The sequence below is a fragment of the Belonocnema kinseyi genome, chromosome 1 (assembly GCF_010883055.1).
Source record: "Belonocnema kinseyi isolate 2016_QV_RU_SX_M_011 chromosome 1, B_treatae_v1, whole genome shotgun sequence".
Classification (NCBI taxonomy): domain Eukaryota; kingdom Metazoa; phylum Arthropoda; class Insecta; order Hymenoptera; family Cynipidae; genus Belonocnema; species Belonocnema kinseyi.
This window is the reverse complement of record NC_046657.1, coordinates 145,163,648-145,179,992: the sequence shown is the minus strand read 5'-3', so window position 1 is coordinate 145,179,992 and position 16,345 is coordinate 145,163,648. Positions and strand designations below refer to the sequence as shown.

The 16,345-nt window shown below is 25.5% G+C and overlaps 1 protein-coding gene across 1 annotated transcript in view; it reads right to left on the bottom strand.

Moving 5' to 3' along the window:
* LOC117180416 (ras-specific guanine nucleotide-releasing factor 2-like) overlaps positions 1-10,882 on the bottom strand; it is a 132,164-nt gene extending 121,282 nt beyond the window's left edge. Inside the window, exons 1-3 of the mRNA XM_033372918.1 lie at positions 10,855-10,882; positions 1,496-1,626; positions 1,268-1,384 (exon numbers count right to left, since the gene is read on the bottom strand). Coding sequence (XP_033228809.1) covers positions 1,268-1,384; positions 1,496-1,626; positions 10,855-10,882 — 276 coding nt within the window. The remainder of the gene's footprint in view (positions 1-1,267; positions 1,385-1,495; positions 1,627-10,854) is intronic.
* Between the last annotated feature and the right edge of the window lie 5,463 nt (positions 10,883-16,345).

Below are 16,345 nucleotides of genomic sequence, written 5' to 3'. Positions count from 1 at the left end.
GACATTATAATATGCGTATATCAATAAAATTCAAATAAAGACTGATCGCATGATAGATAGCCCCCACAGTGCCCCCCACAGTGCCCCCCACATTGTACGGCAACAAACGCCCAAGCCACCTTAAGAAGTTCATAATTTCTTGAATATCAATTGGATTAGGCTAAAATTTTCTATACAACTTTTTTGTTTTCTGGTTAAGAACTTTCTTGCTGGAAGTCTTTTATTGCTCAGAATTCGCTCGATAAACGAAACGCTCGAAGTTACAGAAGTCCGATGTTCGCCATGCATGTGAAAAACTTTAGGGACCAATTTTTTTCACCTAAATTTTTACATTCCTTTTGCTCTATCAGTCGAATGAAATTTATAAATAAATTCTCTGAAAATTGTATTAAAAAAGACTCAAAACTGTCTGTCTGAGTACGAGTTTAAGTAAAAAACGAATTAAAATTGATTTTTCCAAAAAAGTCAGTGTTTTTACTTCAAATAGTAAAATAAAAAAAGCTACAACTTTTTGTATGTGGTAAAAAAGATGCGCTATGGAAATTTACACCTAGATATATTCTTTTAAAATTACAATACGAAATTTTTTTTAAGTCTTTATGGGGCGTTATACTCCCGGCGAAATAAGTTTATGTGCCCTCATTCGATTCGGCTAATCAAGTTTATTTGCGCCCTGACAATTTTACTTTCTCAAAGCTAATTTTACTTTTGCCCCGATAATTTTACTTTCACCTCGCTAATTTTACTTTTGCCTCACTAATTTTATTTTCATCCCGCCAATTTTACTTTTGCAAGGCTAATTTCACTTTCGCAAGGCCAACTTTACTTTCTCCCTGCAAATTTTACTTTTTTCTGGCTAATTTTACTCTTACACTGCTAATTTTACTTTCGCCCCACTAATTTTATTTTCGCCTTGATAATTTTACTTTCGCAAAACCCTGCAAATTTTACTTTCACCCCGATAAATTTACTTTCGCCTCGCTAATTTTACTTTTGCCCCACTAATTTTATTTTTATCCCACCAATTTTACTTTTGCAAGGCTAATTTGACTTTCGCAAGGCTAACTTTCCTTTCGCCCTGCAAATTTTACTTTCTCCTGACTAATTTTACTCTTACCCAGCTCATTTTACTTTAGCCCCACTAATTTTATCTTCACCTTGATAATTTTACTTTCGCCTTGCAAATTTTACTTTCGCGAGGCTAATTTTACTTAAGCCTCGCAAATACAATACATATTATTTAAATTTTTTTACACATTACAAATACCTGTTTATCTGGCTCCTTGCTTTTTGCCGTGATGAACCGATCGCAATAACAGCCCTCCAGAAAAATGATACCACTAGGTCGCGAGGATGTTTCATTCTCGTAGTAAAAGAGTAAATTCTGAAAATAATCAGAAATTTTAATATTCAGGGACCGTGTTTCCTCGCAATCAACTCCAGATTATTCTCGTGCTGTATTTTAGGGTATAGTGGCACAAATAGTGATACCCACTTGATAGAGAACAAACCACCGCAATTGCCATTTAGCAGAGTCAGCAGTCCGCTTATGCAAATATCCAGAAAGAGAGTGATCATAATGTGCTCGCTCTGACAACATGACCAATTGAGAATCATTCACTCTTACTGCAAAATAATGATTAATTATTATAATAAAGTATATTTGAAAGCACAATGGTTATGTTAACTTTAAAAAACACTTTAACCATGAGTAACTCGCTCTTTCTAAATCTAAATATCATTAAGGTAAACCGACCATTACTGGGAGACTCTTCTTACTGCACAAAAATTAACTGCACAAACATTAACTGCAAAAACATTAACTGCACAAAAAAAGTGTCAATATGCGGTTACACTATATGCCTAAATTAACAGAAAGAGTAATGTTTTGCACATTTTTTAAACAATGAACGATCAAATTCATAACTTTTTTTAACAGTATTGTTTTGAAGAACACTAATCTTTTTGGCATAAAAATTCAGTCTTTTTGGTTCAAAAGTATAATATTATATTTTTGATTTAAAATTAATCTTAATTAAAATCGATACATAAATTGGAATAAGTGTTCAAACAATTTAAAATTTTTTTTAAATTTTATAATTTGGTTAAAAATTTAATTATTTTTTCGAAAATTAAATGGTGTTGGTAAGAAGTCCTCAAGTTCGATAAATAATTCAAGGGTTTTGCAGAACATTTTTTTTTTATTTAAAAATTCAACATATCGATTGATATTTTTTTTACTGAAAAATACTTTTTGATTTTATTTTAACTGTTTCGTTGAAAAGTTGTATTTTTGGTTCGAAAGTTTAGGTTTTTAATTATAAATTGTATCTTTCTTGACCAAAGATGCAACTATTTGATTGAAAATTAATCTGTTTAGGTTTTGAGACTTCAGAAGTTTTTTGGAAAATTCGTTGTTTTTATAAAATTAACTAAACTGCTTTGTATTGTAGTTTGGTTAACCTAATAATTCGATTTTCTAGCAAATTATTGGATTTAAAAATTACCTCGACTGATTTTGTGCCAAAAAATATGAATTATTATCAAAAAAATATAATAGTTGACTTTTAACCCAAAAAAATGTATAATTTAAAATTGAAAACAGTTTACTTATTTAAAAAAAAAACAAATTTTCACCCAAACAGTTTCACTAGTAACAAAAAAAAGCAGATAGAATTTTCAACAAAAGAGCTAAATTTGCCACCATGTAAGATTTTTAATTGAAAAAAGAAAAATATTGCAAACAAATTGTTGAATTTTCTACCAAAGTAATTTAATTTTCAAACACAAATATATTAATTTAAAAAAAAACCTAAATGCAATCAAACAGTTGAATTTTCAAATAAAATGACGAATTTCGTACAAATTTGTACAACTTTTAACCGCGTAGTTGAATTTTTAACAAAAAAAAGTGAATTCTGTTAAAAAAATATAATAGTTGATATTTTAACTAACAAAAATTACGTTGCATTTTTGCTATAGAGAGAAGAAATTTATAATCAAAATAATAAATTTTTGAAGCAAAAGACAAATTTTCAGCAAAAAAATTAAATATTAATAAAAACATTTCTTTTTGTCTAAAATTGTCAACCAAATTATAAAATTTATGACAAAAAAATGATTGAAATTGTATGAACACAGTTATATTTTTAACTACAAAATATAATTGTTAAACAGAATCTTATTTTTATTTATAATATTTAACATTAATCCATTATATTAAATTGTAATGCAAACTTTCTCATTTTTATTAAAACATTAACTTCATGAGTTACTATTTAATTACTTATCTAAACCTAAGCAGTTCACAAAATTTGAGATTAAAATTGGAGGTTGCAATAAGCTACTTTGAACAACTTTTTATGATAAAAAATCAGCTGAATGGCGATTACAATCCATTCTTGCTTTTTAAAGTATTCTATAATTGTAAGCAAGTTGTACTATTTTATTTCAATAAACCTCATTTGGATTTTCCTTGTTCCAGTATTGGCTTATTTTGTCTCCCACTTAAGGATAAACGGCAAAATTCTTATCCTACTAATGGACAATCCGGCTGGCTTAAAAAAATCCATTTATATTAATTAAATATAAAATTATTGATTCATTTTTTCTTCTAATTGATCTAATAATGTATTAACCACTTATTATAACGGCTTTTGTACCAAAAAAATACAATTTACTATTTGAAAATTGCGTTTATGTCGTTTAGCGTTTCGTAACTATCCCAGTAATTGTCGCTTTACTTTAGTTAAAGAAAATCAGAAACTAACAAGGGGTGACTGCCAATCAAGCATGTGGATTCCATAAGTTCCTAAACGCTCTTTTAACTGCACAAAATTAACTGCACAAAAATTAACTGCACAAACATTAACTGCGCAAAAACTAACCGCACAAACATTAACTGCGCGAAAATTAACTGCGCAAACATTAACTGCGCAAAAATTAACTGCACAAACATTAACTGCACAAAAAATGTGTCAATATGCGGCTCGTTAATCCGCGCAACTTTAATTATAATATTTTTCTTATCTGATTGAAAGATTTTTTATTAAAAATTAAAAACCGTAAATTTTCATTGTACTGAAATCAATGCCTCTTGAAACTAAGCTCGAGAGAATTTAGCTTCCACTCGACGAAATGATCTCTTTTTTTTACAAATAGTAAACCCTCTGCCGATTCCAATTATGTTTCAAAAATTGATATTTTTCTGATATTTGCAAAATAAAAATTATTTCAAACGTATAGCCCAAACATATTGACCAGTTTGACAAAAAAAAATCAGAAAACAGCTGATAAGATTTTTAAGAGAGTTGTCGAACCTAATTCTTATAATAGGCTTTCAATTATCTCATAAACAGACAAATTTGACGAAACAATGGCCATTTTTTTCTACTTGATGTTCCTGGTACTCGTCAACAATATGAAAATTATTAAAATCATCTAAGTTTCATAGAGTAACATTAGTTAAAGATATTCCAATAATATGTACAAAAATACACAAACAAGTTATTTATCGAAAGAACAGTTTTTACGATATTTCATTATTTTACATTTTTAAAGATATATTTCAAAGAAATTTGAATAAAAACAATATAAAGATGAAAAAATTTATTCTTGAGATTTTGATTTTTAATGTTATAATAAAATGCATTAATCAATTTTTTTTTACAGAAAAATTCTTTTTTTCGATGTCAGTTTTTTTTATCAGGAACTTTATGATAATTTGATAAAAATTAATAATTATTTTATTAATCTTATAATTAGTTTTTTCTATTACAACTTTTTTAATTAGAAAGTTCATAATAACTTTAGCAAAATTGATCATTTTTATCTATCTTAAGATATTTTTTAACAAATTTAATTAACAAATGCATTAATCAGGCATTTTTTGACAGCAAAATTCGTTAATTTTTCTATGTCAACTTTTTTAATTGGGAATTTCATAATAAATTCAGCAAAATTCATAATCCTTCGATCAGTCTTAATATTTAAAAAAATGCAATTAATATAATATATTATAATATAAGATATAATATAATGATAACTTACGCAAAATTCATAATTTTTTAATTAATTTTATCAGTACTTCAATGGAAAAATGACCAAATAATGCATTGTTTATTCAATTTGTTTAAAGAAATCATCAAATTTATCAACTAATTTTGAATTATGCGGCAATTATCAATAAGTTCCAAATTATAAAGACCGATATTAAAAATTAATAATTTTTTCTTTGACAGATACCCGAAAAAGGCATTTGTTTATTAAATTAAAAATATATATATGAAATTCATCAATTCGTTATGAATTTTGCTGAAATCATCATGAAGTTCCCAATTAAAAATACTGATATCGGAAAAAAAGTATTTTTTTGTCCACATATGCCAGAATAATGCATTTTTTTGTTAAATTTGTTTTACAAATCATCAAATTTATCAAGTCGTCATAAATGTTGCTGTATTTATTATAAAGATCCCGATTAAAAGTCTAATATCGAAAAAAGAAGAATTTTTCCGTCCGCAGATGCCTAAATAATGCATTCGTTTATTAAATTTGTTTTAAAAAATCATAAAATTGATTAAAAATTATGAATTTTGATGAATTCGTCATAAAGTTCCTCATTTAAAAAGTATAAATAGAAAAAAAGATGATTTTTCTGACGACAAATGCCTGATTAATGCATTTGTTTATTAAATTTGTTTGAAAAAATCATAAAATTTATCAACTCATCATGAATCTTGCTAAAATTATTATAAAAATCCCAATTAAAAGTCTCAAATCGCAAAAAAAAAGAATTTTTCCGTCGACAGATGCCTCAATAATGCATTTTTTTATTAAATTTGTTTTTAAAAAATCATAAAATTAATTGAAAAATGATGAATTTTGCTGAAGTTATCATGAAGTTCCTAATGGAAAAAGTATGAACAAAAAAAAGTCTGTCGACAAATGCCTGATTAATGCATTTATTTATTACAATTGTTTTAAAAAATCATAAAATTGATAACAAAATTATGAATTTTTCAAAATTATCATGAACTGCCTAATTCATAAAGTTAACATAGAAAAGAAAATTCTGTAGATAAATACGTAATTATTGCATTTGTTCATTAAATTTGTTTGAAGAAATCATAAAATTAATGAACTTATTATGAATGTTGCTGAATATGTCATGAAGTTAACAACTGAAAAGACTGCCATTGAAAAAAGCGAATTTTTCTGTCAACAAACGGCCGAATAATCCATTTGTTTATTAACTTTGTTTCAAAAAGTCATAAAATGAACCAAAAAATTATAAATGTTAAGAAATGATCATAAAGTTCCTGATTTAAAAAAATTGATATCGAAAAAAACGAATTTTTCTATCGAAAAATGCCTGATTAATGCATTTGTTCAATACATTTGTTTATACTATAAACAGTTTTAATCTTAAGAGAAATTTTTTAAAATATAATATTGTTTTTATTAAAATTTCTTGCAATATAACTTGAAAAAACGTATAATTGTGGAAAATCGTAGACAAAGTTTTTGTAATAAATAATTTGTTTATAAATTATTTTTTTGTTATTGTGCAATATTGGAATATCTTTAACTAATGTTACTCTATTAAACTTAGATGATTTCAATAATTTCCATGTTATTAACGAGCCCCGGGAACGTTAAGTAGCAAAAATTGCAATTTTTTCGTCATATTTTTTAATTTATAAATAAATTGATTCGGCTTCATAGAAGGAAATGATATTTATAAATAAATAAAAGTGCAGGCAGTAATAATCGAACGAAAGTAAAATTCGCAATTGGCAGTCCCCCCTTGTGAGATTCAATTGTATTTGACTAATTATTATTAATGAAAGTATTTCCACTCTAATAGAAATGAACTGAATTATTTTCGTTTTAGTAGCTTTAAAATTTTTCCCCAAATTGACACTTTATTTTTGTATGTGCAGGGTATCTACCAGACTGGAAAATCGTTAAATAATTCGGAATGTCGAATTTAAGAATTTGTCCGATTTTGAAAATTCCTTGTTCGAAATAGGAATTTGTTCAAATTTAAGAATCCGTTTCTTTTTTAAATAGAAATTTGCCAGAATCTAAAACTTCCTTTCTCAAATTTTGAAAAAAGGGAGTTACTAAGTTACTGTTTAAAAAAAATTGTAATTGCAATTTTTTGAAATAAATATAATTCGGACTCAGAACAGGAAATATTCATAAAAAATTACTTTTTTGAAACTTTCTTGTTTCAAATTAAAATTTGTTTCAATTTCAAAATTATTTTCTTACAAATAAATATTTACCAGATTAATAATTTTTATATTTCTAAACTGTCACAGAAATTGTTTAAATAAATGTATTCGTGACTTGGAACCGAAAATGATTAATTCGACTTAGAGACAGAGAATTGCCGTAAAGAATTATAATTGAGTCTTCTGGACCGAAAATTTATATAAATAATTATTATTTGAGCTGGAACTGGTAATTATTTACAATATAGGTCCAAGAATGTATGTGTTCACTCAGGCGTGACAAATCCCTGTTCAAATTGAGTATTATAATTTCATTCAAAAATTCCCTCTTCCAGATCAGAAATCTTTTAAATGTTTTAAAAAGTTCATAAATCGGTTAAAATTAAAAAAAAATTAAATCACTCAAGTATATTAAACTCATTTGAATTTACATCGAGAAATTAACGATCGAGTGGCAACAACCCGATAATTTTGAATATTCCTTCTGTTAGACACCCTTATGTGCTATAATTCTCTGAAATATTTAAGGAATCTGTATTATTATCAATGAATAACAGAAATTCTTAACGCATTTTCGAGCTAGATGGATATATGAATGAAGAATTTCTCAAATTAATTTTTTTTCTGAAAAAATATCTTCTCCTTCGCTCCGCTGGGAATCGAACCACAGAACTTCCGATTCCCGGTCGGGTACTTTACCCTTAAGCTACTCGAGAGATTGAAAGAAAAATCCTTTTTTAAAAACACACGCATTATTTTGTTAGGTTATAGAAGTCGAGTTTGTCAAGGAATCTGCATTATGTTCAGAAAATAATACAAATTCTTAACTTATTTTCAGACGAAATGTAGTTATGAATTTAAAAATTTTAATAAATAAAATATTTTTCTGAAATAATATCTTCTGCTTTGCTACCTTGGGAACCGAACCACAGAACCTCTGATTGACATTTGGGTGCTTTTCACTTAAGCTACTTGAGATATTGAAAAAAGAATCCTTTTTTAGAAATACAAGCATTATTTTTCTAGATTTTAAGTATTTATAATTTCCAAAGAATCTGTATTATCAGTAACCGTAAAAAAGATAATGCCTGTATTTTTGAAACGGCATTCTTCGTTCAATTTTTCCTGTATTTTAAGGGAAAAGCACCTGACTGGATCACCATGAGAAAAAATTACTTTTTTGGTTCAAAAATAATGTACAGTCCACAAATGTTAATCGATTAAAAATTTTTTTTAATATGATAAGATTTCTAAGAGAGTTGTCGCACATGACTTTTAAAAACAGGTTTCAATTTTGTATAAATAAACTAAATTAGTTCAGGATACTCCATTATTTCATAATAAACTAACTAAAATTTTATACACACAATATTTGTTGAATGAATGTTTTTTACAATTTTCCTCATGTTACGTGTTTTTAAATTATATTTCAAGACATTTTGATTTAAAAAATATAACGATGAAGAAACTTCTTCTCGAGATTATTACTGTTAATATTATAAACAAATTTAATAAACAAATGCATTAATTAGCTATTGCTCAATAGAAAAATTTTGTTTTTCGATATTATTTTTTTAAATTAAGGACAAATAGAAAAAAAATCATTTTTCCCTAAACAGATGCGCGAATAATGCATTTGCTTGTTAAATTCGTTTAAAAAATCATCAAATTTATCAGCTAATCTTGAATTTTGCTGAATTCATTAGGAAGATGCCAATTAAAAAGTCTGAAATGAAACAAAAAGAATTTTTCCGTCGACAAATGCCCCAATATTGCATTTTTTATTAAAATTGTTTTAAAATATCATAAAATTGATCAATAAATTATAATTTTTTTCTGAAATTATCATGAATTCTCTAATTTAAAACACGTCATAGAAAAAAAACAACAATTTTTCCGGCAAAAAATGGCTGATTGATTTATTTGTTTATTAAATGTGTTCAATAATAACAAGAATAATCACCAGATTATGAATTTTTCAAAAATTATGATAAGGTTTCTAATTAAAAAAATAAAATCGATAAAACCTAATTTATCTGCAAAAAATGGCTGATTGATGCATCTGTTTATTGAATTTGTTTAAAATATTCATAATAATAATAATAATCACAAGAAGAAATTTCTTCATCATTACATTTCTTTCATCCAAATTGCTTTCAATGTAATTAAAAAAACTAAAATAACGGAAAATCGTAAAAAACATACTTTTAAAAAATAATTTGTTTATAATTTTTTGTTTGTGTATTATATAACATTGAAATATCTTAAACTAATTTTCCAAACAAATTTAATAACGATATGCATTATTTAGGAAATTTGTTTATCAATTTTTTTCATAAAATATAAAAGTTATTAACTAATTATGAACTGCGCTATAATTATCATGAATTTACATATTAAAAAGACTACATCAAAAAAAAACTTTTGTCGACAGATGCCCCAATAATGCATTTGTTTATTAACATTGTTTAAAAAAGTTATAAAATTCGTCAATAAATCATGAATTTTTTCTGAAATTATTATGAAAATCCTAATCAAAAAAGTTGTTTTCGCAAAAATTAATTCTCCCATCAGCAGATACATCAATAATGCATTTGTCTATTAAATTTGTTTAAATTAATGAAATAAAATTTATCAACTAATTATGGTTTTGCTGCAATTATCATGAATCCCCCCATTAAAATAACTAACATCGAAAAAAAAGAATTATTCCGTCGACAGATATTAAATTAGTTTTTAAAAAAATTTTAATTTATTAACTAATTATGAATTTCGCTAAAATTAGGATTAATTTTCTCATAAAAAAACTGATATCAAGAAAGAAAAGTTTGTTCGTTGACAGATGACTGAATAATGCATTTATATATTAATTTTTTTTAACAAAAAATCACAATATCAATCAACAAATTAGGAAATTTTCTGAAATTAGCATACATTTTCTAATTTACAGAATGACATAGAAAAGAAACAATTTCTCGGTTGAAAAATGCCTGATTAATGCATTTTTTAATTGAATTTATTTATACTATTAACTGTAATATTCTCAAAAACAAAACTTTTATCATCAAATTGTGTTTATTCATATTTTTTTGCAATATAACTTTAAAATACGTGAAACTATGGAAAACAGTAAAAAAACGTTCTTTCAATAAATAATTTGTTTATAACTTATTTTTTTAACTATATAATATTGAAATATTTTTAACTAATGTTACTCTATAAAACCTAGACTATTTCAACAATCTTTATGTTATTGATGAGCACCAGGAACATCAAATAGAATAAATGCCCATTTTTTCGTTATATTTATTTATTGAAAAAAAAATTAAAAGCCTAATTTAAAAATCAGGTTCAATAACTCTCTAAGCAATCTTATAAGCTATTTTTCAGATTTTGTTTGTTTAAATCGGTTAATATGTTTTGGCTATACGTTATTTTCAAAAAAGGATTCTTCTTTTAATCTCTCTAGTAGATTAAGGGAAAAGAACACGACCAGCAATCGGAAGTTCTGTGGTTCGATTCCCAGTGGAGCGAAGCAGATATTTTTTCAGAACAAATTTATTTTAAAAATTAAAAAAATATAATCTTTCTGTTACAGATGATGTATCATTACCAGTTCTTTGCATCTTTGGACTAAGCATGGTTTATGCTTGCGTGAAGATTACGACACGAATTTTGATGGTTGAAATATTGCTCTGCATAATTGATTGTCTTTATCGCCTTGTACTGTTGCAGCAGGGATAATAGTGCCTTAACACAGTACAACATCGTGTTGGCAGCATATTATACCCAATAATGTAGGGTGTCTATTGCGATTCGAAATTCCATGGAATATGCAACAGGTATCTCGAACTTGGAGCTGCGGAGCTATGCTATTGGAGAAAGTCATACTAGTTATAGAGGGGAAAGTAAAGTTTTATTACGAACAAAGAAAATACTTCAAAATGCACTTAAACCAAGGCGTAATAATTTTCGGAATGCGTTATAATGCGCAGTAACACGTAATAATGCGCAATAACAACTCACAATGCGCAATAACACGCAATATGTGCAATAACCCGTGCAGAAATTACCCTATTTTTCCCTGGTGGATTTCGGGACATGGCGGGGCCCCTAATAGAATTTCTGGTTTTAAAACAACTAATGGGGGACCTGTCAGGCTCTAGTGAACAATTTTTTACTTTGAATTAGAAAAATCTATTGATCTATTATTATATCATTGATCCTTATGCTTTTAGGGGCAGGCAGAATAAAAAAGTAAGTAATTATCTCAAAAAACATTTTTTTGGGTCCCATACGTATGTTGGGACTTACAGAGCTTTGAAATTGTAAGTAGGTGGTAAGTGGTGCTTATTTTTTCTTGTTTTACCCACCTCTACAAGGATAAGCATAACTGTCGAGACATCCTGTATTACATTTAGACTAGAAATATACTTTTTTTAAATTTTGGAGTATGTTTCTAAAAATCAACCTTTCAATGTCTTTGAATGTTCAAATTTATTAAAATCATAAATAAAGGAAACTCGTTAGAGTCAAACTAGATCCCTTTCAAAATTTCTGCACGGACATGCTTAATGTAAGCATAATAATGCGCAATAACGCATTATAATGCGTAATAATGCGTATGATTAATTAGGCTAACTGACGTTTAATAATGTTTAGTAACACGCAATTTCGCGTATAAAATGCTTAATAATCTATAATGATAAGTAATAATGCGTAAAAACTCATGACAATACGAAATGACGCTTAATAATGCAAAATAAAGTAAAAGAATGCGCAGCAACCTGCAATTGCGCATAACAACGTGTGAGAATCTGTAATGTCATTTTACAATGCGTAATATCAACAAATAATGCATAATAATTCTAAAAGTTACGTAATAATGCGCAATAACTCACAGTGATTATAATGCAGATTAGCATGAAAAAACGCGTTATAAAGCAAAAAATTGCGTAGTTATGCGTAAAAACGCGAAATAGAGTGTATAAACGCGTGCAAAGCGTAATAACCCGCATCATACATAATAACACATTATAAAAAGTAATCATGAATAGGATCGTGCAATATTCCCTAAAAACACTTAATAATAGGTAATGATGCGTAATAAAGTATAATAATGCGCTACAATGCATAGTAAAGCTTAATAATGCACAATAACGCGCATGAATGCGCAATAATTTAGAATTCGATTTTGAGTATCTAGTTCTTGAATGGTTTTATTTAACATCAAATTTATTTTTCCAGTATTAATTTGAAAAGTAGCTTGATAAATTGGAAAGCTAATTTGAAAACATTCAGTTATTAATGCATTTTAGAAAGTTTTCAATTATTTTTCCATTTTTTATTTTTAAAATCTGAAGGATCTGAATTTTTAATTTTGAAAGCTACAAATGCGATACTATACCATTTTTCAGCTGCAAAAAACTAAAAAAGTACAATGATAAGTTTCCTGAGTTTTCAGTTTGTAAAATAAAATAATAGCCAATTTTAAATCTGTAGCACAGTTGAAAATGCAACAGCTAAATTTTGTAGAAAATTCAACTTTTGAAATTTGAGAAAATTTGTTTCTTAAAAATTCCACTGTTGAATTTTCAACAGTTTTATTTGGTAGAAAATTTGTTTATTAATCATTCAACTGTTGAATTTCAGTTTAAGAAAATTAGTTTATAACCAAACAAAAAAAATCACAGAATTAATTAATTTTAAACGAAATACCTAGTTGAATTTTACACTTTAAATGATAAATTTTTCACTAAAAATTAAAAAAGTTAAATTTTAAGTTACAAAACTTAATTTTAAATAAAATTTGGAATTTCTTAACTCATGAGATAAATATCTAACTAAAATGATGACGCTTTCAAGAACAAATCAATTTTTAATAAAGTAGTTCAAATTTCTGCCAAGTAGATAAATTGTCAAAAGAAAAGCTTTTTATCAGCAGAAAATTGAAAAAGTAGAATTATTAATTTTAAAAATTACCTTTTAAGAACAACAAAAAACAATTTTTCAACCAAAGAGATAAATTTCCAACGTAAGTGATAATTTTTAACAAAGTCGTTTAAATTTTTAACAAGTAGTAAGAAGGGCTTCGGAAATTCGGAAACTTACTTTAAAAATATTTACTTAACCATACTTCTTCGAAATTTTTAAATTCTTAGGTTTTGAAAGATTTGAGTTCTTAAAAGACAGTAGAATTTTTTATGCAAAAAGTTAAATTTTTAGCAGCGAAGATAATTTTTTACCAATATGACTTTTTTATCATTGAAGATGAATTTGCAATCAAAAAGAAAGAATTTTCAACAAACAGTTGAATTTTGACCAATTACAAAAATGACTTGAAAAAATAGTTTAATCAAAAAATCTAATTGTTAAATATTTATTCAAATAGCAGAAACTTTAATATACAAAGATTTTAATAAAAAATTGCGAATTTGTAATCAAAAATCAAATTTTCAAGTTTTTAGTTTTTCAGAAAGAATATTAATATTCTACAGAAAAACGAGAATATTCTACAGCATGCATTAATTTTTAGCTAAGTTGTTGAATTTTAAAGACAGAAGTATTAACTATCTACAAAATGGTCGCATTTTCACCCCGAAAGAATGATTTTTATAACAAAAAGGATTAAGATTCAACAACAAAAAAAATGAATTTTTAACAAAATATATACATTTTTCACTAAAAAATATTAATTTGCCATTAAAATATAAGTTTTTATTAATAAATGAAATACTCCAATTTTTATTAAAAAATTATTTCTTCACCTAACAAAATATAATTTAAAAAAAAGGAGATGAATTTTTTACCAAATTGTTCAAATTTCAACCCAAAATATGAATTTTACATTAAGAAGATTAATGTTTTGTAAAAAAACATGAAGTTTTTCACAAAATCCATGATTTTTAAACAAAACTATTGAACTTTTAATTCAAGAGGAAGATCTATCTACAAAACAGTTTTAGTTTCAATGTGAAAATATGATTTTTAAACAATGAAATTAAGACTCTAACAAAAAGTTAAATTTTCAACTAAAAGCTTTTCTATCAAAAATTATGAATTTTCTATCCAAAAAGAGCAATTATGAATTCAATCAAAAAGACTTTAATTAAAACAAAAAAAGATGAATGTATTTAAGGAAGAAGATTTTAACTTTTTCTAAAACAAAGAACGATCAGAAAAATACACGAAATTTCAACAATTTAATTGAATTATAAACTTATAACGGCCAATTTTTAATCACAAATGAAATAATAATAATTTGAGAATTTTATTATTCATAAATTTTATTATTCGTGAATTTTCCAATTTGGGGAATTTACAATGAAAGGAACTTTATTTTTCGTGATTTTTTATCGTTTAAATAAAATTCCTATACTCATAAAGTTACCAAAATATAAAGATCTCGAATTGGAAAATTCCTGAACAATAAAATTTCCGACAATTTACAATATTACTGAACTTTGACCAAATAACAAATTTTTGTGATATTTAAAGTTTAAAAAAATTCTTGTTCGTATTTGAAATAGCAATAAATATATAAAAATGGAATGAAAAACACAATTAAAAACGCATGCGCACCAGCAATATATAGTGCTGAATGTTTAAATTAAATAATAATAGATAAATTAATAAAATATTTAATTGATATAATAATAAATTAACTTTCCGATAAATTATAATATTACCGAACTTTTATCAAATAAAATTTTTTGTAATTTTTGGAATTAAAAAAAAATTATTATTTGTATTTCAAATATCAATAATTTAACGAAAATTGTACAAAAAACAAAAATAAAAACACATGCGCTTCAGCATTATATATTCCTAAGTATTTATATTAAATAATAGCAAATTAACAAATAAAATATTTAATGGGTAAAATAATAAATTAAATTCCCGAATAACACCTTTTTCGACCATTTATAATATTACCGAATTCTTGTCAAATAACAAAGTTTTATGGTTTTTAGAGTTTACAAAAATTATTGTTTGTTTTCAAAATATTATTAACTTTAAAAAATCGTACAAAAAACGAAAATAAAAACACTTGCGTTCCAGCAATATATGTTTCTGAGTATTTAAATTACATAATAATAACTTAATTAATACAGTACTTGATAGGTAAAATAATAAATTAAATTCCCGAATAACAGAATTCTCCACAATTTATATTACCGAAATTTTATCAAATAACAAATTTTTGTGATTTTTAGAGTTAAAAAAAATTATTCTTTGCATTTAAAATATCAATAATTAAACAGAAATTGTAAAAAAACGAAAATAAAAACAGCTTCGCTTCAGCAATATATATTCATAAATATTTAAATTAAAATATAATCAATTAATTAAGAAAATATTCAATACTTAAAAATAATAAATTGAATTCTTGAATAACACAATTACCGACATTTTATAATATTCCCGAACTTTTGCAAATAACAAATTATTGCGGTTTTTAGAGTTTAAAAAATTATTTTTTGTATTTAAAATATTAATAATTATATAAAAATCGTATGAAAAACAAAATAAAAAACACGTGCGCTTCAGCAATATATTATTTTTGTTTTATATTCAAACAATAATTTATAAAAACTTTAAAAATTAAAAAAATTAATAATAATATTTAATTGTTTCAATTTTAACAAATCAATAATACTTATTGAAAAACAATTTTTTGGGGAATTTCCCTTTTCTATTCAAGGTTAATTATTTAATTCCATAAATCCCCCTCCCCTACCCGACATATTCCCGAAAAATGAAAATAAAATTTTTTTCTATATACAAATAATTTAAAAAATTTATAATTTTAAAGTTTTCAATCGACGTGTCATAGGCGCAAATATAAAAAAAATCTGATTTATTCTTAATGCCACAAAGAAACTTTTGAGTGCTATTGCTAATGAATTAAAAAAAATTTCTTTTTTTTCGGCCCATCCTAATGTATTATACGCGTGCGCTCATCGCCAGCACACTACAGGAATGTCAAATATGGGGTCAAATCTACTCGATAGAAAGGGAAATATAAAAAGAGAGAGGGAGAGATAGAAAGAGAGAGAGACAGCATGAGTACTTGTATTAAGTAATTGTATTTTTACGATCTT